At 37.2% G+C, this 25,453-nt stretch overlaps 1 protein-coding gene and 1 non-coding gene across 5 annotated transcripts in view; one reads left to right on the top strand and one right to left on the bottom strand.

The window, feature by feature from the left end:
* The first annotated feature begins 11,648 nt into the window (after positions 1–11,648).
* On the top strand, positions 11,649–11,754 carry LOC131063230 (U6 spliceosomal RNA). Its single transcript, XR_009111027.2, has one exon. It is a non-coding gene; the product is annotated as a U6 spliceosomal RNA (small nuclear RNA).
* A 6,306-nt stretch (positions 11,755–18,060) lies between these two features.
* Positions 18,061–25,453, bottom strand: part of LOC131063228 (mediator of RNA polymerase II transcription subunit 31) — an 86,861-nt gene continuing 79,468 nt past the window's right edge. For 3 of the 4 annotated variants that reach the window (XM_057997028.2, XM_057997027.2, XM_057997030.2), the window contains exon 6: positions 18,061–18,631. In XM_057997028.2, coding sequence (XP_057853011.1) covers positions 18,392–18,631 — 240 coding nt within the window. In that variant the 3' untranslated portion in view covers positions 18,061–18,391. Of the gene's footprint in view, positions 18,632–19,027; positions 19,293–25,453 lie in introns of those variants that run through there. The other variant, XM_057997031.2, reaches the window with a different exon arrangement.

The following is a 25,453-nucleotide window of genomic DNA, read 5'->3' as shown; positions in this document are numbered from 1 at the left end:
CTTTCCAAGACTGCAGTTTCTGTTCTAGCTTGGCTAGAACCCCATCCCATAAACTGGTCGATCTCAGCCCCTTATCCAAACGGAGCCCTAAATATTTACAAGGGAGCTCACCTGAGTGAAACCCCATAAAATTTAAGATGTCTTTCCTTAGCTTTTTATTTGTATTGAAAAACTAAATGTTGGATTTGTCCTTATTAACCTCCCAACCTAAGGTTTTAGCAAACCATTCTAAAACTAGCTTGAAGCACTTAGCCTCAAATAGACTGCTTTTTCCCAAATAATAACATGTCATCTGCAAATTGTTGATGGGTTACCGGATCTATGTTGCTAGTTATCTTAATGCCTGCTATAGTGCCTAAATTTTGGGACATTTGAATGGTTTTGCCTAAGGCTTTAGCCATAATTATGAAGAGGAAGGGAGAGATTGGGTCTCCTTGCCTCAGTCCACGGGAGTTGTTGAAGTAACCTTGAGGAGCCCCATTAACTAAAATTGAAAAATGTGGGGTAGATATGCATTCAAATATCAAATTGATCCATTTTTTGTTGAATCTGAATGCCTCCATGCATTTGCATAGGAATCTCCAGTCTACCCTATCATATGATTTCCTAATGTCCAATTTAATGAGCATGGAAGGTGACTGATTAGATTAGACAAAGTGAATTGCCTCGTGGACGATTATAACCCCACCAAAAATTGACCTACCTAGAACAAATCTCGTTTGTTCCTCCAATATGATATCTGTTAGCACCTTTTTCATCCTATTAGCTAGGGTTTTAGTCAATATTTTGTAAATGGTATTGCATAGTGCTATTGGTCTAAATTCATCCATGCTAATTGTTGATTCCTTTTTTGGGTTGAGAGTAATGAAAGTATTGTTAATCTCTCAGAGAACTATGCCCAACTATCTAGCACATTCCAATGCTTCCACTAATTCTTTGCCCATAAAATACCACCATGCGTGGAAGAAAGCAGTCGGGGAGCCGTCTGGATCGGGGGCTTTGTCCGGATGCAGTTCTTTGACTGCAACTTCTACCTCTTTTAAGGAGAAACATTTATTTAGCATCTTATTTTTCTCATTAGTGATGAGCTCGAGGATATTTTGAATCAAACTATCTTGGGCTTTGATATCCGAATAATCTGAATTTAGCAATTGCTGGAAAAAAATTGTGGCTACTTTGGAAATACCTTTGTAGTCTTCTATCATGTTTCCGTGCAAGTCTTTGATTTTAGTTATTCTATTAATTCTATTCCTCGCTTTAGTGCTAGCATGAAAGAATTTGGTGTTCCTGTCTCCTTCTGCTAGCCATGTCTCCCTGGATTTTTGTTTCCAAAAAAATTCTTCTTTTGCAAGTATGTCTTCATATTTCTTCATTAGTTATTTTTCTTTAATATAAGTATCTTGGTTCATCCCGTTAATGATTACTAATTCATTCAACAATCTTAGATCCTCCTCTAAGTGGGTTTAGGTTTCAAAAATGTTCCCAAACGTTTCACGGTTCCATTATAAAAGAGATTGTTTGACCATTTTTAGTTTAGATACAAAGCATATTAGCTTGGAGCCTGATACCCTAAAGTTTCCCCACCAGTTTTCTATCATTTCTATAAGTTGTCCTCCTTCATCCACATCACTTCAAACTTAAAGGGGCAATTTAATGGTTTCTTATATTCCACTAGGGATAATTGGACCGGGAAATGATCTAATCCTGATAGTGGGAGAATAGATACTTTAATAATGCCTTTAAACATGGTTAAATCTCCCCTAAAGAAAAATATATCTAGTCTTTCCGCAATCATACTGAATCCTAATCGTCTATTAGTCCAAGTGTATATCCCATTGTTTGTATGTATATCCATAAGATTATTTTAGTTCATCCAATTCTTAAAATCTATCAATGATTGGGGTTCTCTGGAGCTGCCTCCAACCTTCTCTGATAGATCTATTATTGCATTAAAATCTCCTACTAATATGCAGTCTCGATCAGCATGTAAATTGATGAAAGAGGTAGTCTCTTCCCCCACTCTACGCTTGAGACAATTGGGTATTGGCTCATAGATATTTAATAATAAAAAGCTAATGTTGCTACCTAGATGTTTTACCAAAGTGCAAATCCAAAATCTACTACAATGCAAGATATCCATTGTGATTCTTCTCGGATCTCAAATTATACCTAACCCACTTGAAGCTCCCTCAGCTGGAACCCCTAACCAATTAAGACTACCTAATCTATTTCCAAACCTCTCTCCTTCCTTTATATCTAACTTAGTTTCCTGAATCATTATTATCTCAACTTTGACTTCAAAATGCGTTGCTTGTTAGGGAAGGAACTTCCCCTTCCCTGCATTAAAGGCGTATGTAATCTTAGGCTGATCCATTGCCTCACCATCTAAGTTCCTAAGCTCGGTATTGGTTCTTCGTCCTCGCCTTTTTTGGGAGGAGCCACAGTCAGGTTTGTTTTTACCCACCCAATTGCAGGATACACCAAGGGGACCTCCCCTATCAGGAGTCCCAACACAAGGATCAGGAGTGTCCAAGTTAGACACCTCCAATCTACCAATCCCATCATTGGGATCAATATTATGAGGGGTTGAGAGCTAATATTTTCGAACTCCACGTCCCCAACTCTTTGGGAGAGGACACCTATAGCGTCTAAGATTGGAGATATATCCTCCACCTTATCAATCTCTAGATCAGCGAACCTTTGATCAACAATTTCAATTTGTTCTTCAATATCGGCCTTAAGGGCATTTGTAAATTCAAGCAAATCATGCAATGCTTCCCTGTTAGATGATAATGATTGTTTGTCCAAACTTTTATTGACCTGTACACAATTGGATACTCTATTGTTATTACTGGGGGGTTTAGATGTCTTGGCAAAGTTGTTGTTGGAATGGTTGTGGGATGTTGCTTTGTTCCCCGCAGCCTTCAAATTCTTATCCTTTGATGAGGATGAGGAATACGTACCTACATGAGATTTTGGATTACTCCTGTTTGTTTCAGAGATATTGGATTGGGCTCCAAAGATAGGGGTGGCCGAATAGAGGTTGGTCTTCTAGGCCTAGTTGAGCTTAGAAGAAGGGCTTACTATCTGAGAATGAGATCTATCACTGATAGTCTTGTTCTCTTTTCGCGGGAGACTGCTATTGGCAGGGGTGGTGATAGGGGTCTGATGATTAGAGATTTCTCTATCGTTTTTGTTTTTGCATATGAAAATATCAGACGCGTCAATCTCACCCTCAAAAATTGAGAGCAGAATACACCATTTCCCCCTCTCGATGATTAAATCTAAAGGAACTAAATCAGGGCATTCAATATCAAAGTCAGTGAGCAATTTAATGTCCTTCTGCATATTGCAACCTAAAATACCCTCAATTGCTAGACAATTAACACAAAGCAGCAGTAATTTCCTCTAAAGTTTCCGGCGAACGGGATTCTACCGGGAGTGGACCAATATTTACCCATTGCAGACTCTTTTTAGGTTTAAATGTTTTTGGATTGAAATTGGGAATCCATTCAAAACAATAAAATATACATCCATTAAAAAGTTTTGCTTAGCTTCTGAGAATTTCTTTTTTAACACTCAAATCTTTACAAGTAATGAGAATACAGTTAAAGCCTAGGTTAAAAATACTTACCTTGATGGCAAATTTTGATTTCCACCAACGTTTCACCTCCAGGAAGGTGTGCCCCGAACCACTCCAGAAAGCAATGATGCCCTTATTAAGTAGAAATTCATATGTTCTTTAAGCAGGTCTAAATTCAACCTAATTTCCTTCTTTACGACTTGTAGCACCGAGCAGCTTACCAAAGCAGGGGATGTAGCGGGATTGATTAGCGATTTAATCTCATTAGGGTTAGCGACAGAACAGGATTTGGCATTATTTACCATTTTAGGCACGGATCAAAATCTGCCATTTTCCTGCTTAGGGTTTTTGAAATTGAAAGAATTTGCATGGAGCCAACACTGATTTAGGATTTTCCTGTATTCGCGAGCATGCCCTACCAACTTGTCTAACAAACTTGATGAAAGAGGAAGGGGTGGAGAGAAACAAGCATATTTGGTTCCCGAAAGCAACGGTTCGCCAGCAACAACCTGGGGTTGTCGAATGCCAAGAGGGATAGAGTTCAGACCTGTTGAAATTTGAGCGATTTTCCTCGTGCGTTTGGCATTGCTGCCCTCTACCACCCTCCACTCTCCCTCCTCATCATTGCGAGTAGGAGCCGCCTTAACATTAACAAGATAATGTCTACACTAAAACCCTTCATCATTACAAAATATTCTCATTTCAAAATATTTTATCTCATTCCATGTATTAAATTCCCTTATTTTGTTGTATGTATGAAATTGGTTGTAAAGACTTCGTGTTGATAACCTATTTTCTCATTCCATGTATTAAATTCCCTTATTTTGTTGGAGAAAATTGGTTGTAAAGGCTCAGTGTTGATAGCCTAAGTCTAATGTAGTATAGGTTTAGGAAGTCTGAGACCATTGAAAGTAATATGGTGTGAGGCATTGCTGTTATAGGCTATAAGTCCTTGTAATCCTTGTTTGGGGCAAGGAACCATTACAACGGCGCTTGAGATAGTGGCTTAAGTATGATCAAACATCTCTTCTGGTGTATTTCCTGTTTGGGTTTCTACATCTCAAATCATTCATTTTTTGATTCTTTCCATGTATTTCAAATGTCAATATCTTCATTTACTTTGAGACTCAAGAGTGGGGACCATATTTACTTATTTTTGTACTACGAAAAGCAACTCATGCAATCAGATTATGTTACAGAAGAAAAGGATTTGTGTTAAGGAATCAAGTGTGGAAAACCCACCTTGATACAGATCACTTGCACGTGTCATTTTAAAAAAAATTAAATATATTGAGTATAATGATTATTCAAATCAGCAAACACTGATGTGTGACATAATTGTTGATTGACATATACACAGAAAACCATATAAAGCTAATATTGATTATTGTTATCCATCTCATTCACAAAATGAATATCCTCATTCGCACACTATATTTTCCACTTAAATCCATATGCATTGCAGTTTCTAGCCTCTCCTACTATTTGCTACCTTAAAATCAGGGCCTATTTTGTCGGACCTGTTGTCTTCAAAATCTGATTCTCTTTAACATCCTTAATATAATATGATTGAACTCGGTGCAGAAGAGATATCAAAGATAAGGATATTCTCAAGACAACATATGACAAGGTTTAAATAAACCTTCTACACTTCAGACTTGCTCAGAGTCCAGGTGGGTATACCTTTGTGAACTAAATTCACACTTTCAAACATAAACCCACAGCAAACCAATCCAAAAAACCAGTGGATTTAATCACCTTGAAACCAACTGAAACAAAAGAATGCAAATTATACTCATATTCAGTATTGTGACCAACAAAACATGTAATAGACAACTTCAATCAACACCAGTGCCATATCCAAGGTCACAGAGTCATCTAAAATTTAGACAATACTCCCCAAAACAAAATATCTTCACACATCCCATTGGCTCGACTTCTGTTAATCCTTATATATGCCTAACACTTATAAGAATTTATGCATATCAAATTAAACCATGATCATCAAGATTCAAAGTTCCCTACAAAGGATTCACCGGTAGGAATGATCCCCGCATCTTTAATTTCCCTCCTAAAGAGAAAAGCTAGCGAACACATCTACTGAAAATTGCCTTGCAACCCCATTCAAACAAAATAACCCTGGATTATTCAGAATGAAAGCAGTAAACAAATTGCAGGAATACTCGAAGACAACACAAAGTTTACTCAAAAGCCGATGGTCTGCATATTGATATTATTCTTCAAAGAAGTATTACAAAAACTTTGGAATTTTTTCCATTACACTTAGAAAAGCTCAGCTATGAATTTCAGCAGCGTTTTCTTACAATTCTTTGCGATCGATTTTCCTTTAGTCCTGGTATCCATTTATAACAACATGGATGCACAAAGCTTCGGACTTCTCAAGGAGAGTTTGTTACAATCATTTCTTTCAAAACAAAGAGGTTACAAGCTTTTCACAAAAACAGTTACAAGCTCTTTTCGGCCTCTGCAGTTTCTTCAACAAGTTGTTCGGTTGTAACTTCTACCTTTTCAGGGGCGCTCTCCAACTGTTCCGGATCATGGGTGGCATATTTTGTGGTCCACTCATCATACACATCATCGGTAGGCCATGAGAAATTAATCACCTTAGCTTTAGCCTTGGTCAACCTTTTCCTAGAGTTTCTCAATTTGTTGACTTCTGAATTGAGAAAACCATAATGTGCCTTAATTTTCTCTATCTCCTGTATTGTTATAACAAAGAAAGAAGCATCATCTAGATCACTAATTCCTTTAATTCTTGCTGACAGTTTGGCTTCTATCTCCTTAAGCCACATTTGTTTATCCTTCAATTGATCCGAGCTAGCAAAAACTCCTGGGAGCAACTCAAAAACTTGATCAGTATATTCCTTTTTACACAAATTAACTTTCCTATCAACATTATCCACCTCTGCTACTAATTGTACTAAATTTTTAGTGATGTCACAAGTGGATTTAATGATAGGATTGGCCCCTGCTTCATCATAAGATGCACATATAAACTCTAAATCTTGCTCCGTAGGCCTCCACTTGTCAAAAATAGGTGTCAAAATGGCCTTATCTCCCCTGAGCTCATTCCATATATCCGAGATTTTACCTATATTATTATATAGCAATGAGGCATTCATTGTATCTGCAAAAATGGAAATTGTAGCCCTTACTCTCTCCTCATACTTCTTTGCATATAAAGTCTGAGCCTGTTTTAAATTTTCTAATTCTTGAGGAGTAATCTCAACCATTTGAGAGTTGGAGGGTGCTGGAGATGGTGGAAACTCAACGATAAGGCTAGTAGGTGGAGGTCTTGCAGGAGAAGAGGAGATCATAGGTGTTGAAGACTCACCTTGATGGTATTGTCCAGTCAACTAGCTCTACAGCTTAGCAATGATGTTATCCTTACCTCTTACCTCCTCCTTAGCACTGTTATAGGCCTTCAAAATTGTTTCCAACTTGACTTGGAGGATCTCTTTTTCTTTGGCTTCCTTTTCTGCTACTGCAACACTAAATTTTGCAGTCTCTAGCACAGTGCTAGCAGCTTCCACTACCCCTATATTCTGCACTCTCTTCACCATCATCCCACCAAGGTAACTTGACCCCGGGGTATCTTTGTTTTTCTTACTCTCATTTCTCTTGAGAGACCACATGACAAGTGCAGCATTATCCTTACTGAAAGTAATTCCCTCCATGGGTTTAGTCTCCTTCCTTACTGCGTCTAGTACAAGGGCATCTGCTATATCCCACTCGGGTAAAATAAGCACTCCAGCTTGTGCCACCATATCTCTCCCTTGCTCAGGGGTGATGGTTTTGAATTCTTCCATCATCTCTTGCTTTATTTCCTCTTCTACCAGGGCTAGATCTTTATTAGGTTGCTCACCTTTTCTCTTTTCACATCTAGCATTGTATTTATCTATGTTCTGTTTCCATATAAACTGCATAAATGCTTCTGATGTGACAAAATTGTTGTCAGCCAAGAAGGCATTACTTGCCTGCTTTATCTCAGGATCCCACTCCTGGCCTTTGAGTTCAGTGGTGGTAATGTCCATTTCAGCAGCAAGGGGTTCTTCTGGCATTCCTTCTTCCACTTCATCATAAGTGTAGGCAATTTCCCCTAGACTGCCTAACTGTAGGAGTTGCTCAGCTGTTGCTTAATCATCTCCTATGTGGATAGGGGATTGGGATGGAGAATATAAGGGTGCATCTGATTGTACTTCTTTCCCTACCCTTTGCTTCTTTGGGCTCTCTTAGATGTCAATGACATCTTGTATCTTCCTCTTTCCTTTAGAGGTAGAGGGCTCCCCTGTTGTAGGCATCAACACACTATAACTAGATTTCTTGTGCAGTGTATAATCACCAGGAGGGATTGCTTTGCTGGAAGCTGACCTACTTAGGACCACTCTCGCCTTTTCAGGGTTGCTTTTGATTACAGCTTCCCTCTTCTCCTTCAGGGTCTACATCACATCCTCAAAGCAAACAATTAAAAACTTTATTTTCTCCTCCAGAGAGAAAAAACTAGACAATGGGTCATAGCTGGCGTCAAACTGATGCACGAAATCCAAGGCTTTCTTATAAGCCACCCATTTCTCTTTCCTCGGCTCCTGCTCATCTAGATCAAACTCATTTCTGATGAGGTCTTTAGGTAACTGAAATTGATGGGGCCTACCTCTGCATGCTGCTCTCTTTCTAAACATGTCATTGAAGAAGTCTTCTGGATCAGCACACTTGGATACTGCAGTAGACAAATGATAAGGCTTGAGAAAATCCTCAAAGCAATTCCAACCCCCTTTTGTTATTACAAATTGGTGGGCTATGGTAACTGTAGGGAAAATAGTCCCTTTACCCCTGTCTGTCAGTTTTGTCTCTTGTACACCACCAATTTGTCTAAGGATCTCTGCAATTCCCACTTTGAGAGGGACCTGGTAAAGTAGCAAGAATGGGGTGCCTATAAAACCAAACACTCTGAGAACTGTCGAGACTGGATACAAATAAATGTCACCCCAATTGTGAACAATTTTTATATTCTCTGCGAATTCTTTTGGTCTTATGAATTCCAAAAGAACCTTGGGGATTCTTGGGTTCTCCGAGCAAAGGAGAGTCCTAATCTTGGATGCAAAGTATTTGTCAAACTTCAAGAAACTGCCATCCTCCCTATCCCATGACAACACAGTACTCCATAGTTGTACTGGCATCTTTTCTCCTTCTTTCTCCTTGACAAGGTCCAATCCACTGGCAAAGTAATCACCACCTTTGAAAAGAAATAGATGCATCAGGAGTGAGTACCATCTGAAAGGCCTATCCACCTTTCCATTCTTTATTCCTGTTAACCCTCCATGGATAGCGTCAGCAATGAAAGAAGCATAATCAAATGTAATTGCAAAAGAAGGATTCAAAATCTGAGCAATCATTAACAGGTAGTGATTGGGCATATTTGCTTCAGCATCTTCTCCCAAAATTTGGCAAAGTGCCCAATACATTCCCTTAGCCCTAAGGGTGAACATACTCAATGAAAAGGGCTCTTCTGTGTTGGGTCCTACAACTGCCAACCCACCTATCTTTACAAAAAATTCTTTGAGTGGCCCATTCCTGAGATGATTCCTTTGTGCACTATAAATTTGAGCTAGTGACTTGAAATTTATGGGCTCTAGAAAATTGGTAAACTCATTAAGCCCAAAAGCATTTCTGAATTCTTCAGCATTAATCTCAATAAGGGTTTTTCCATTTATATCCCGAATGCTTCTTGTGACTGGATATAGTTGAGTGCAATTTGGGTCAACAAATCTATGTCCATAAATACCCCTGGGACTACCAATTTCCCAACATCTAATTCCCAAATACTGTTTTGCGGGGCCGGAGAATTTCTCATTCCAAATCCAATCTTAAATAACCCCAACCCAGACAATCCAACCTGTGGGTCTCTCAACCAGTTACCCTTGTCATACAGTCCTCCTCCTATTTTCAAACGGGGAGCTCTAGGCACTAATTCTTTTGCCTTCGATGCCTGATTAGTTGACAACGTCAACTGTTCAAGAAAATCATCACAGATACTTCTTTCTGAATAATTGAATTTGCCAGAAAATTATCTTTTAAGAACCATTTAAAAAAAACGTAAGAAATGAATACCGCCCCTAAATACTTCTGTGACGAATCAATATCTTATCTGAAACACACCACACAGAAATTGCTACACACGAGTACGAGAAAACCTGTTCTTAACTCGAAGGAATCTGCTCTGCAACTGAATTGACTTACTCTGTTCCTAAAGAAGATAGCTCTGCATCCGCTCCTCTGCAATAATTCTTTAAAAAGATATCTTCATCCCGTTGATGGGAAATCATATATTGTACCCAAGGTCTTAACTACAACATTGATTCCACATGCTTCGACCGTCCCTTCAAAATTGAATTCATAGGAGAATTCGTATTTTTCGCTCCAACGGGTCACAACGTTCCTGCAAGTCTTTATTTTCGCTCTTTCGCAACTTCGCGAAGCATAACTATCGGGCAGCTTGATCCTGCGAAATAGCGCTGACCGTCCGATCAAAAGAAACTTGATCGACCGTTACACTAACTAACAGCCTTGGCTCCACGCTGGGTCCCGCTTCTCTATTGGCTACGTGCTACCACGTGGCACTCAACCACTAGCCTTGAAATGCCTTTTGCATTCGACTCAACGCTGGCCGCGTGTCTCTCTTATACCGCCGGTTCCACCTTGGCGAGCCCACGGCTTTCTTCTAAGACCGCGTGTCCCTGGACACGTTACCATCCATCACGACACATGGACAGTCCTCGTTCACTTTCGCTATTTCGCAGGGTATAAAGCACGAGCATCTTACCCTTGCGAAATAGCGCGGGCCGTCAGATCATTTTTTAGTTGATCGGCTTTTAACCATCTGAATAGGCTTCGGGAGGGGTGGGCCCTCTAACTCACTTTGAACACTTGGCGTACAATCATCTTCAGAGCTAACATGTCGCTTTTTTATTTGCCGAGAGAAAGCACTGGGCTCCGATTAATTCTTGACACCTGTATTTGCCATGTCATCTCCTAACCTGCGACGTGACTCACCTCTGGGACTCGCCTTTTAACCTTTAATCTCGACTTGCTGACTGTTGTAGCTTGTGCCGCGTGCCGCCATTTTACTCGCCCTCATTGACCAGCTAGACCACCTAGTTGGCATGCCATGTCATTTTCACAACTTCGCTGGTTTTAAACTACACGCAACTTCGCCTAGCGAAATAGCGAAACCCGTAGATCCATCTGCGAGATGCACACTACTTACTGGGCCTGACAACTTTAGGAGGAATACACATAAGGCATAAATTTTTTGCAATTAATTAACATGACCGCCTAGGCAAACGACAAGGGGGGACACTTCTTACGATCCCATGACCCATTACGTAAGTGGATAAAGTAAAGAAAGAATAGAAACCAGAGGGTTTTAAACAGACATTAGGCGATTTAAAATCAAAAAACCCTAAACCCTTAAGGCCTAAAACAAAGCTGAAGCATTTGAAAATGCACCTTACACAAAAATTCAAAAAACCATAGCCAATTATAGGAAAAGAAAAGCCCATTTTTAATCAGTGATAACAGGACCTATGCCACATAGTCCAACATTGACAACCTATTTTTGTGGCTAGGAAAAATCTATCCCCAATTGAGTCTCCTCATTAACACACTACATTTCCCACTTAAATCCATATACAATACAGTTTCTAGCCTCTTAATTTGATACAACTAGAAAAATATTTTTCCAAATTTGGGCTACTTCATTTTCAGAAAGTAAGGAATTATCTAGTGGGAAAGGTGTGTACTACAATTATCATTTAATTGCTATACCATTCCGAGCTCAAAAGCATTACATTTTGGTGAAGATATAGTCAAAGAAGATTAAATTGTTCATGCAAGCTATAATACAAAGAATATGTCACTCAATTCATCTTCATAAACATAAATATTAATCTATGAAAACCGAACAGCAATGCTTCTCATGATATGTTATACTCTTTAAACAAATGTTAAAGTGGTGAGTTTTCTGGTAATAATCAACATTTGTGTTGTCTCTTTGGAGACATCCGATAAAATTGGAACGATACAGAGAAGATAAGCATTGCCCCTGTGCAAGGATGAATAATCAATATTTGTGTTTCATGTGTCCTATTTTCACTTTTGCGTCAATTTTTCAATAGATCATGTAAGCAGTTTTTGTTAATGCATGGTAGTCTCTCATTCAATCATCTATCTTATCGATTAAACCATTAAGAAAAACTTCAAGCTATTATATTTGATGATTATTCCTCATCAATAACCATGGCATATTGGTAATCAACGATAGTTATCTAATTAATCATCTATCCTGATCTATATCGGATTTGTTCTCAACAAGTGATTATTATATTACTATCGGGTGGCATAGTAATGCACCGATCAATGATTAATGAATATAACCATTAGTTAAGTGATCGGTGTCGGTTAACATAGACACCGATTCACTTCGGTTACTTTGCAATACCAAACGCCATCATTAATACCGATTGGCATATCGGTTAACATGTTAATATGTTACGTAAGTCCCGATTAATATCAGGTTGGCAAATATGTCATATGTTATGTGATCACCGATTAATATCGGGCTGACAAATATGTTTAACACCGGTTGATATTATATACCAAAGGGTGCGATCAAGTAGTGTCTTGATCAGTGATGTCCATAGACATGACCGGTCAAGGCACTGCTTGATCCTCCCCTCTTATATATATATATATATATATATATATATATATATATATATATATATATATATATATATATATATAATATGGCATTTGAGAAAGAGGATATCGAAATCAATAAATACTCCTCTTACCTGCCATAACAAAGAAGATAGTCAGAATTATAATTGAGATTAAATACATAGATATATAAAGAATAGAATTAGAATACATCTTGCATATTGAATTGAAAATTGGACAAACTTTACATGGTATCAGAGCTATAGTTAAATCGAACTTGAGGCTGTTGAATTTTACGTAAAATTCAAATCAAGCATATATTTAACATCACAATCCTACCAATGGCTAGCACTATCAGATTGGAAGACAGACTCGCAGGAGGTGACGACGTCTTCGCATGGAAATTCAGAATTCAAATGATTCTAAAAGAAAACAAAGTTGAATCATTTGTAAAGACCGAAACTAAAGAACCCGAGACTAAACCTGACAAAGCAATTTGGAAAGAAGGAAATGATAAGGCTATCAAAATCATAGTTCATGGGGTAAGGAACAACATTATGCCCATTATAAAGAAACATGAAACAGCCTTCAACATGTTCAAAGCACTTGAAGACGCTTTTGAAATATCAAATGCCAGTAGAACCTTGGCTCTAAAAAGAGAGATAAATCACATAGCCATGATAAAAGGAAAATCAGTCAATGCCTACTTCATGCGAATATCTACCTTAAGGGATGAACTGGCAACCCTTTGATATGAGATCCAAAGCAAAGAATTAACCCTCATTGCTTTAGATGGGTTGCCTAGCATCTGGGAAACATCCGTCCAAGGCATCAGTGCAAGGGATAACTTCCCAAAATTCGATAGGCTAAAGGCTAACTGTCTCCAAAAGGAATCAAGGCAAAATAAGAAAGGGATCAAACAAAAGAATATAGATGAAGATCTTCAAGTTCTAAATACGAACTCAAACAAGAAAGGCAAGCAGAAGCAATTCAGGAAGAGAAAAGGTCATCACGGCAAGAACTCCTTCAAGAAGAACCTCTCTCAAATTCAGTGTTACAGATGTGACAAATTTGGGCACTATGTTGCCAAATGTCCAGAAAGAGCTAAACAAGCCACATTTGCCAAAACAAGAAAATCCAAAAGGGAAAAGGACTCCGAGAAGTATGTACTCTATTCAGCTCTCACAAATCAAGCATCAAACAAAGTGAACTCCTGGGTGATCGACAGTGGCTCATCCAGACACATCACAGGATTCAGAGAAGTACTAGACTCCATGAAAGAGGAGAATGATGAGGAGGTAACCATCAAAGATGACTCTACTCACCATGTCAAAGGAGTTGGAAACTGCACCATCAAACTAAAGTCAGGCGTATCATTACAACTTAGAGGAGTGCTATATGTTCCAAGCATTAAGAGGAATCTAGTCTCAATATCAGCACTAGAGGACAATGGATACAGAGTGACCTTCATGGACGACAAAGTATTGGCTTGGCCAAAGAACTCATCCATCAAGAAAGCTAAAACAATTGGTCAAAGACAAAGCTACTTGTATGAGCCATGCACAGAGCCCAACTTAGCCCTAATTCATGAAACTACAGATGCCAATGAAATATGGCATTGAAGACTAGGCCACCTAAATTTTAGAGCTTTATCATCAATGGGAGACCTTGTCACAGGTCTACCTAAGCTAAAGCAATATCATTCAAGTGCATGCACAAAATGTGTCTTAGGTAAAAATACTAAGGGTGCTTTTCAGAGTAGTACTAGGAAAACAAGTAAAATTTTTAAGTTAGTTCATTCTGATGTATGTGGACCTATGTCTGTAAATTCATTGGGGGGATTTCTGTATCATGTAATATTTGTTGATGACTACTCTAGGAAAACCTGGATCTACTTTCTGAAATGTAAAGAATCAGAAGAGATCCTTAATAGGTTTAAAGAATTCAAATCACTAACAGAGAACTACTCAGGAAACAAAATTAAAACCCTAAGAACTGATAATGGGGGGGGAATACACATCAGAATTATTTAAAGAGTTTTGTAAAACTTCAGCGATTAAGAGGGAGTTAAAAATAACTTACAACCCTCAACAAAATGGAATAGCAGAAAGAAAAAATAGGACAATCGTTGAAGCTGCCAAAGCTATGATTCTTAATCAGAATCTAAATATCAATCTTTGGGCAGAAGCAACTAGCATTGTTGTATATATTCAAAACAGATGTCCTCACTCTCATCTTGAAGACAAAACCCCTGAGGAAGTCTTTACTAAATCAAAACCGGATATTAGCCACCTTAGGATTTTTGAATGCCCTATCTATATTCATATACCTAAGGAGAAAAGATTAAAATTAGAGCCTTCTGGAAAAAAGAGAATCTTTGTAGAATATAGTGAAACCTCCAAGGCCTACAAGATATATATACCTGGTCAAAAGAATATTGAACTAAGTAGGGATGTGATCTTTGAAGAAGACTTAGCCTTCAAAAGAGACCAAAGCTCTCTAGACCCTAAAGTCTATATCCCCAACCCTAGCTTAGATAGAGATCCTACTCCTAAGCTTCAGAGGGAGAATCATGAGGAAACTATAAGTGAAACTCAAAGTCCACCTAGAGAAAATCTCAAGAAAAGACCAATATGAGCCACCAAGACTGTAGAAGAAGCTCAGAAGTTTGTTGCACCTTTAGGAACCTTCAAGGAAAGTAAAAGACCTAATAAATTCACTAGCTACGTTGCCCTTATGAATGATCTCTCTAAAGCCGAACCAAACAATGTATCAGATGCACTTGAACATCAAGTATTGAAGGATGTCATGTCTGAAGAGTATCAGTCCATTATGAAAAATGATGTTTGGGAGATTGTTCCTAGGCCAACTAAGAAATATGTGGTTTCATCTAAATGGTTGTTCAAGATCAAACATGTTGCAGACGACAGTATTGAAAAACACAAGGCTAGATTTGTAGCTAGAGGGTTCTCACAAAAGGAAGGAATAGATTATGAAGAAACCTTTGCACCTATTGCCAGGTATACATCAGTAAGAGCTGTATTAGCCATTGCAACAGGAAAGGGGTGGAAGGTACACCAAATGGATGTTAAGATAGCTTTTCTAAATGGTGAGATCTCAAAAGAAGTCTACCTAGAGCAACTTGAAGGGTTTGAAATTCATGATGCAGAGTATCATGTGTGTAGACTCAAAAAAGCTCTCTATGGACTTAAACGGGCTCCCAGGGCCTGGAATGAAAGAATTGACACATATCTCTCAGGACTAGGCTTCTCCAAAAATGATGCAGATCCTAATCTCTACTACAAAAGAAATAAAGGTGATACGCTAATATTGATTTTATATGTTGATGACTTATTAATCTCAGGAAATGATCACCTAATAGATCAATGTAAGAAAGATCTATCCAACGAATTTGATATGAAGGACTTGGGACTCCTTCATTACTTCCTAGGATTGGAAGTATGGCAGAATTCTGACAACATTATACTAAACCAAGGAAAGTATACCTTGGATATTTTGAAGAGATTCGGAATGCTAAACTGTAGACCCATGACCTCTCCTATGGAAACCAATTTACATAAACTTAAAGAAGCAGCAGCAGAGTCACAACCCACTAATCCTACTCAATACAGACAGGTGATTGGGTCCCTGATGTACCTGGTAAATACAAGATTAGATATTTGTTATGCAGTTAATGTTCTAAGTCAGTTTATGTGTGATCCGAAGGAGACACACCTCGTTGCAGTAAAACACATTATGAGATACCTACAAGGTACCCTAAACCTTGGTCTCAAATATGAAAAAGTTGATATAGACCTACATGGATTTACAGATTCAGATTGGACTGGAAGTGTGACTGACAAGAAAAGCACTTCAAGGTGTTGCTTCAGTCTAGGTTCAGCTATGATATCTTGGATCAGCAGGAAGCAGTCTTCTGTAGCTCAAAGTTCCACCGAGGCAGAATACATTGCAGCTTCTATGGCTGCCCGAGAGGCAGTATGGCTTAGGAAGTTGCTTGTGGGGTTGTTTGGAGAACCTATGAAACCCACTGTTATACATTGTGACAACCAGAGCTGCATAAAACTTTCAGTAAATTCAGTGTTTCATGACAGATCCAAGCATATTGAGATTTCATACCACGATGTGCGAGATATGGTAGACAGGAATGCAATCCAATTAGAATATGTTTGTATGGGAGATCAAACTGTAGATATTCTGACCAAACCTCTTTCTAGAGTGAAAGTTGATCACTTCAGAAAAGGTTTAGGTATGATAGAAAGGTAATTTGCTTTGTAATCTGTATTTGCATATCTATAAGATGTTTAAAGTATAAACTTCTTTGTCATGATAGGGTATTTTTGAATTTTATCCCCTGGGTTCATATCTAAGAGGTGACGATCTCTCAAGATAATGAACACTTGTATGGAGACATTATAAGGTGACGATCTTATAATGTCCAAACTAGTTATCATGTTGGATCTCTGGTGTATCATGGATGAGCCATGATTGTGTTGTGGTAAAACATTTATATGAAATGTTAGTGCACCTACCTCAACTGGGATAAAGATGAGAATGGAATATTTTCTCATATGATTATCTTTAAGTATTGCGTGCTTAGGCAATACTGATATCACGTGCTAAGGTGATATCCTGTCATCACAAGATTGATGTGATGGTCTTTTGTATCACGTGTTTAGGTGATACTTCATATCATGTGATTAGGTGATATGATTTCCTAAAAAGTTAGATTGTGTAAAGAATGCTAACTATCATTTAAAATTGTGATTCTTGATACACTACTCTCATTTATCTTACCTAGCTAAGAGGGAGTGTTAATGCATGGTAGCTACGATAAGATAAATGATTGAATGAGAGATAAATGAAGTCTCTCATTCAATCATTTATCCTATCGATTAAACCATTAAGAAAAACTTCAAGCTATTCTATTTGATGATTATTCCTCATCGATAACCATGGCATATTGGTAATCAACGATAGTTATCTAATTAATCATCTATCCTGATCTATATCGGATTTGTTTTCAACAAGTGATTATTATATTACTATCGGGTGGCATAGTAATGCACCGATCAATGATTAATGAATATAACCATTAGTTAAGTGATCGGTGTAGGTTAACATAGACACCGATTCACTTCGGTTACTTTGCAATACCAAACGCCATCATTAATTCCGATTGGCATATCGGTTAACATGTTAATATGTTACGTAAGTCCCAATTAATATCGGGTTGGCAAATATGTCATATGTTATGTGATCACCGATTAATATCGGGTCGGCAAATATGTTGTGTTATGTGATCACCGATTAATATCGGGCTGACAAATATGTTTAACACCGGTTGATATTATATACCAAAGGGTGTGATCAAGTAGTGTCTTGATCCTCCCCTCTTTTATATATATATATATATGGCATTTGAGAAAGAGGATATCGAAATCAATAAATACTCCTCTTACCTGCCATAACAAAGAAGATAGTCAGAATTATAATTGAGATTAAATACATAGATATATAAAGAATAGAATTAGAATACATCTTGCATATTGAATTGAAAATTGGACAAACTTTACAGTTTTTAGGATACCTTGGTACTAACATGCATCTTCTACTTACTAGCATAGTTCTAACTTATCAGATGTAAATACTGAATATCTTCGGCCTGATTCTGTAAACAAATGCCATTCATCTTTATGAAAGATGGATTGAGATTCAAAGAGGCACAATTCATGTCTGCTTTTATATTTACTTCCTGCATGTTTCTGGACCTTTCCAAATGTAATAATTTTTAATACGAAATTCATTGCATTTCCTAATACATAATGATTTGATGTACAACATGCAACAATGTAAACTTTCAACATCAGTTAATGTGCCTTCTCTTCCTCCGTTCTCCACCACTAACCTATGTGCTTTCAGCCTTTGGGGAACCAGATACAGCTGTTGCTACAAGTGGCATTGTCTGTGCAGGAGCTGGTGCATTTTATATAGATAACCTCCAGACATAATGGTTTGATGTACAACATGCAACAATGTAAACCTTCAACATTAGTTACCATGCTTTCTCTTCCTTCGATCTCCACCACTACCCCGCGTGTTTTCAACCTTTGGAAGGCCAGATACAGCTGGTACTGCAGGTGGCATTGTCTGTGCAGGAGCTGGTGCAGCAGCTGCTTCAGAAGTGGGGGGAGGGGGTGCTGCTTCAGGAAGTGGCCGAGGTAGGATGTGCTTTAGCCTGTTATTTCTATAATTTTTCCAGAAATAAAATTGTTGTCGATGGGCCAATTCCTGAACATAACCATACAAAAACATAAATATGAAGTTTAATGCATCTGCTTTGTAGCTGTAGTAGTAATTTCTCCCTCTATCATGGTATATCAGAATTACAACCCTTAATGACGAAAGTTTGTTTCATGAAACTTGCAGCATCCTGCTCCCTCCAATAGAGTTACAAACATGCAAATGGACATGATAAGATACAGCAGTGAGCACTGCTGTCATCTGTACCAAACCTAAACAGTGCCTATTTTGTGACATAACAAAGCGATAAATTTGATTTCTTACAGTTGATCCTGATAAATCTACCAGCACTGAGAACACGTGGTCCTCTCCCTGCAAAAAATATGCATTCTCTACAAACATACAAATGCAAAAACAGAAAAATATAATGATTCCCTCTTTCACTGCAGTTAAAAATCAAATTGACTTTATTTCTCAGAAGACCATGCACATATAAAGCTGCCAAACCAATCAGCATATTTCATGAGAAAGACACCCTCAAACTTCAAAAAGTTAAATCACAGGGTGTTAAATTTCCAAGCAATCTCTGATACAACAAACTGGAAACCATAAAAAACACGCTGTGCAATAGACTGGAAGCTGTATTAAATGTCCATTTCAGCAAATGCAAACTAATATCAGCAACCACAACTTCACAACTGTGCAAAACCTGGTAGGAGAAAAAAAAATACTTAAATATTTTCATTTTGATAACAAAGCACATAAATTCAATTATTATATACAGTATGTCACAAAATTTTTGAAGAGGAAAGAAAGAGTGCAATGCAGTTAGACATTTCCCCCAAAATGCTAGCAGGATTGACCCAACACCCAATCAGGTGGGTAAGACCCTCTTGCCAGGCACGCAGAGATCATGTGATGGGCTGTTACCATTAGCAGATGAGGGGATATTCCACAATGGACCTGAAAATTTTCATTTGCACTTCGGAGAATACTTGGAGCTGGCATGATTGAAGGGAATGTAACCATTGCACACACTTGGCACAGATGAGCATTAGCTGCTGTCATGCCCCTGCCTAATACCTTTAAAATCATTCTTAACAGACAGAATATATGTAGTAAAACTAAAATCAATCAAACAGAAAATTGTCTTATTTATAAGACATCACAAAAATCTAGTCTCCAGCCGGCAGTCATTAAGAATCGATCAACAAATATGTTATACAGTAACATATTATAGGCTGTCAAAGACAGCAACGACCATCATTATGGACAAGACAGAGATCTGTATATTCATGGCATCAATGAGGCCAACTCATATTGGCTGATTCCAAAATCAATTAATACCTACAACTATGACAGGGGTCTCAGTATAGATGGCCAGCTTTTCTATACTTATAAGAAGATAACGTGTACGATGACTAAAGCAAAGACTAAAGGAATATGCAGCAATGATAGCTGTCACAGCCCCTGCCACAAAAATCGTCTTGAAGACCCAACGATTAACAAGAAATTGAGGTCATTAGAATCGCAAGAGATTTTGCTAAGTGTTAAGACAAAATAATCATCAAAAGGTGCGATGGGCCAAAGGTCAAAGGACACACTGGCTAAAGACATATCCCATATAACTGTTGCTAATAATAGTCATGCCTCACTCAATGGAAGGGGGGATATAAATGAAGGTCAACTCCAGGGAACAAGGGCATCAGACAGAAGGAAAAATCATTTTCCATAAGATAGAGGACAGCGATCAAGGAAGAAACAATTCCAGTCAAGGATTTGATCACAGCAGATCACTGGGTATTTCAGACCATTATTAACCAAACTAATATTCTGTGGTAACAATAACATATCTGCCAAATTGATTGTGGTATATATATTTACATATTGCATATGCATAATGGATAATGCTCAAGTATATTTTCATGTGGTAGAATATAGGATATGTTTGATTGTCATATATATAATAATATATCAATGCTGCCTATGCATAATAAATAATGATTAAGTATGTGCATATGATAGTTATTCCTGATTTGTCTGAATTCCATCTTGTAGGAAGGACCTGGGGTGTAAGCAAAAGGGTTATAAGAGGGCTATGTAAGTAGGCCGTCCTAGAGTGGACCATACAGTGGCTCCTAGGGACAAGAGGGCACTTACATAGAAGAGCCGAGAAAACCCCTTACGACCTCCGCTCAACCCCGCAAGATGGCACTTGTCTTTAGGAAGATAAGACATTCATGGGGAAAGAAGGTACAAGCCACTAAGCAAGCAAAGAGGGCTCTGGCAGACATCCACTCTTGGGCTTCGTATAGAAATGGCTTCAGGCAGACCTAGCATGTCTCTTCCTCCAAACCTTGATATGTGTGTATAATATTATTGATAGTACATGAATTGTAATGCGATCTTGTCTAACCCTAATGATCTTGTCTAACCTATATATATATATTGGTACATGTTACGATCACAGGATTCAAATCCAGGAATCACGTTATTCAAAGAGATATTTAATTGGTAAGATGTAACCCTAACCCTAATTTGTCGCAAAGGTGATTCTAGGGCAATTTAGGAAGGGGACATTACAGCTGCTTCCTTGATAGAGGGCTCAGAATCAACCAAATGGCCACTGCAGTAAACCCCATTGCAAGCATTAGCATCCAATCACACTCACCAGGCAACGCATCAACCATGGAAGATAATACTATTCCTACCAAATGCATGGAGCAGCCCTGATGTTGGCACGTTAACTTCCCAGCTATTATCTTTCGCTTGTTATCTATGACCATATAAAATAGCCTGGCAGTTTGCTGAACATTTTTGTTCCAAGGTGGTGGGGACCACCTATTACTCGACATTACAGCTGCTTCCTTGATAGAGGGCTCAGAACCAACCAAATGGCCACTGCGGTAAACCCATTGCAAGCATTAGCATCCAATCACACTCACGAGGCAAACCATCAAACCATGGAAGATAATATCATTCCTACCAAATGCATGTAGCAGCCCTGATGTTGGCATGTTAACTTCTCATCTATTTTCTTTCGCTTGTTATCTATGACCCTATAAAATAGCCCGGCAGTTTGTTGAAGATTTTTGTTCCACGGTGGTGGGGACTACCTGTTACTCAACCCCTATCCTAGACTACTGTGATAGCTCGAAGGTCTCCCCTACTCCATATGGCCCAGAGTGGCCATTCAGGAACTTTGAGAGTGGTCCTTCCCTTCTGCACTTGAGCCCCCTTCTTGTGGGCACACATGGTTTTCAGATGGAAGTTTTGTTGAGTCAATCTGCCAAGGACATGGCGAATAGCTCTAAGGACTCCCCTACTCGCCAAAACTGCTCTTATGTGTATAGAGGCCATTCAGGAAACTTTGAGGAACCTACTGCAAGTGAATCACCTAGTGGACACATAATTCTCAGATGGAAATTTTGTCTAGTCAATCTGCCAAGGACAATGGCCACAATCCAAATTGAAAATGTGTCAATAGTTAATAGATATGTATAGCACTTTAAGAGTGGTCCTTCCCTTACTGCAATGAGTTGCCTTCTTGTAGTTGAACACGGTTTTCAGACAGAAGCTTTGTTATATCAATCTGCAAAATCCAAGGGCAAAGGTCATATTCCAAACTGAAAATGTGTAAATACATGTACAGTCTTCTATTGTCATTCTATGAGATCAATAGATATATTTAATATTTTCTTGCAATACATCTGTTGATGTAAAAGAAGTGAAGGATGGTCTCTATCATGGCAAAGTGTTTGGTCAAGGATATCAAGTATTATACTATTATTCTAAAGGTGCCTAAAACATAGCCAAAGATGGTAAGAGTCTGGACTCTAAATACACTTTGAATGTTGCTGAGAAGCATGTCACTCACTCACTCGTCTATTAGTCCTCTCAAGACAATTGTGTGAAATATATTGAGGCTCAGCAACTTAATGGTCTTTAATATTTTTTAATAAATTCCAACTGCAAGTCATCTGCTCCAGTTTTTATAAAACGAAGTAGATGACCATCATGCACCTCTAGGGATATGGTATTGTGGTCTACTATTTATTAACATAGTTACAAAACTGACCTGGAGTCACAGAGACTCAGTGAGTCCCAAATCGAGTGGGTCTAACCAGGTCCTAGGGACTCATGACCCAAAAACCTGACGAGTCCTAGAGACTCACCAAGTCTAGAAAACTTGCCAGACCCGGCGAGTCCTGCAGGATAGGCTAGGCCGCAGCAGGCATAAATTTAACTTAAACAAAAAAAAACATTAAGTCCTAAAACAAAGACTTAAAATCATCTCCTTCATGCTAAAAAGACATTCATTTTTGTTTTCAAACACAAGGACAGAAAAACTATTTTTTGAACAAAAATATAGGTCATTGGAGATAAAACCAGCACATTGGTTGAGGACAAAACAGTGATTGAAGATCATTTGGGCAGGTTTATAGCAGCCCATGACATATCCAAAGGAGCTTAAGGAGGATTTAGAAGAGCCCAAAATTAATTTGGAGCTGCCTACCTTCATTTTGGAGCAAATATGAAGAGATAAGTTTGTATTTTGAAGTTCTTTTTTTTTTTCCAAATTTCCATTGTGTTCTACATTAGGTTTTTTTGGCTTTATTTTAGGTTAATGAAAAAAACCCTAACTATCAAATAATCAAATCCTAGATTTTTTTTTAATTTTCCTTAATTCTTTAGCTGCAAACCCTAATTGACCTTAGTTTTTTCCTTTTTTATTTTAATTTAATTAGAATGTGAAAATGTTAATTTTTTTTACATTTATAATTTTTTGCAGCCTACTATTCATTTATAAATTGATCCAAATTTTCAAAGACAACGTCAACCCTAGTTAGAAGGGAACCTTGTTGGAAACATGCCATCCCTAGGGCAAAAAAGGGAAAATATCATGTAACCATTGCAAAGGGGAAATTCTTGGGGGAGGTATTAATCAATTGAAGTATCACCTTGCACACATACCATGTCGTAATGCTAAGCCATGCCCAGCAACACCTTCTGAAGTTATATGTGAAGTGCAAAGTCAACTAGAGACTTTTGAGCAGCAAAAAAAATAAAAACAGAGGCAAAGAGAAGAGATGGCAGCCATTAGTGGAGAGAGTTCTTCAATTCCTCCATTTCCTGAATCTCTAAGTAGTGGCAGTGGCAATGGCGGTGTAAGTATTGGGCCTAGAATTCATTAATCTTCATTCAATTTTGATTCACATTTTGTCCCATGCACTACTTTAAGTTTCCAAACATCACTTTAGAAGATGAGTTGGAACAAAAACAAGCATGAGGCTACAAGAAGTGCAATTGGAGACTTTTGCACCATTCCATTTCATGCAACCAAGTAATTATTATTACTCTTGTTATAAAATACATAATTTGATTTCTGTGTCTATTGAATTTTGTGTATTTAGCAATATGTAGCATTGAAGTTTTTAGAGTTACATTGTCAATTAAAATACTTATTAGTTCTTGCCGTTAGGCATAGTAATATTGCAATGAATTTGCATTTTCATGCTTAACTAATTATTAAATTTTTTTATTTACAATCAAGTTTTTTTTATTTTACTATAAAATTAAATTTTTGTATAGTATATATACATATTTTTTAACTTTTTAAATCAGAAAAATATTTTATGACTATTTGATTGGCTAAAATAATTTGCCTCTTATACACAAATTTTACAGATCCACTATGATAAAACATATTTTTATGCAAAAGTATAGGAAAGTAACAATTTTTTAATGAAACTTCACACATAGCTAGCTTTATTATTCCCGTTTCCCAAGCAACTTTTTACTGCGTGTGGCTTTTTAGCCACCGTATGTGATTTTTGTTTTGGACTTCGAAAAAATCAATAAATGAATATAAAGCGTGCAAGGCGCACTTCAAAAATTAATATTCACAACGATGCACAGAATATTCTCCGATTATTATTATTAAATTGGTGTAGATTATTTTTAGAGCGGTCTTTGATTTTATTTATTGCAATATATTTTTTATTATTTTTAAAAAATTATAAATTATTTTTTAGAGTAGTTTTTTTCTTCTATTTAATTTAAAATTTATATTAAATTATTATGTTGTGGAATTCATAATATCATTTAAATTGAATTAATAAGTGTTAAATTTAATAATTTTTATTTTATTTTTCATATTTAAGAATTTTATAAAAATAAAAAAGTTTTGATATAAATTATAGAGAAAGCAATTAAATTATAACTACTATCAATTTAATTTAGAATAATGAGCTAAGATTTAGAAAAGGTTTAATTTTTTTAAAATCAATTAGAATTATTATATTGTTATAATTTTCTTATATTATTTTAAAAAATCATAAATTATTTTTTACAGTAATTTTTTCTTCTATTTAATTTAAAATTTATATTAAATTATTATGTTGTGGAATTCATAACATCATTAAAATTGAATTAATAGATGTAAAATTTAATAATTTTTATTTTATTTTTCATATTTAAGAATTTTAAAAAGTTAAAGTTTTCACATAAATTATAGAGAAAGCAATTAAATTATAACCTACGTTACCCCGAGTTTCTAGGACGGGGACGACGGGACGAGTTTCCGGGACGGCAAATTTTTTTGCCAATTTTGGGGACGGTGGGGGGACGGCAAAGGGGACAGCTATATAAAATATAGGGATAATGAGCTAAGATTTTCAAGAGGTGTTTAGTTCTAGATTTGATATATGATTAAAAATATCTATGAATCATATACTTTTAAACTAAAAATATATTTTTTATAATATAACTCATTTCCATGACTACAAATTTGATATGCATGTGAATTTGATCCTTGCAACTTCTGTATGACTATAATTCAATAGATTATGGAAGCAACCAACTATACTA

This window comes from Cryptomeria japonica, chromosome 1 (assembly GCF_030272615.1).
Source record: "Cryptomeria japonica chromosome 1, Sugi_1.0, whole genome shotgun sequence".
Classification (NCBI taxonomy): Eukaryota; Viridiplantae; Streptophyta; class Pinopsida; order Cupressales; family Cupressaceae; genus Cryptomeria; species Cryptomeria japonica.
This window is presented reverse-complemented; position numbering and strand designations above follow the sequence as displayed.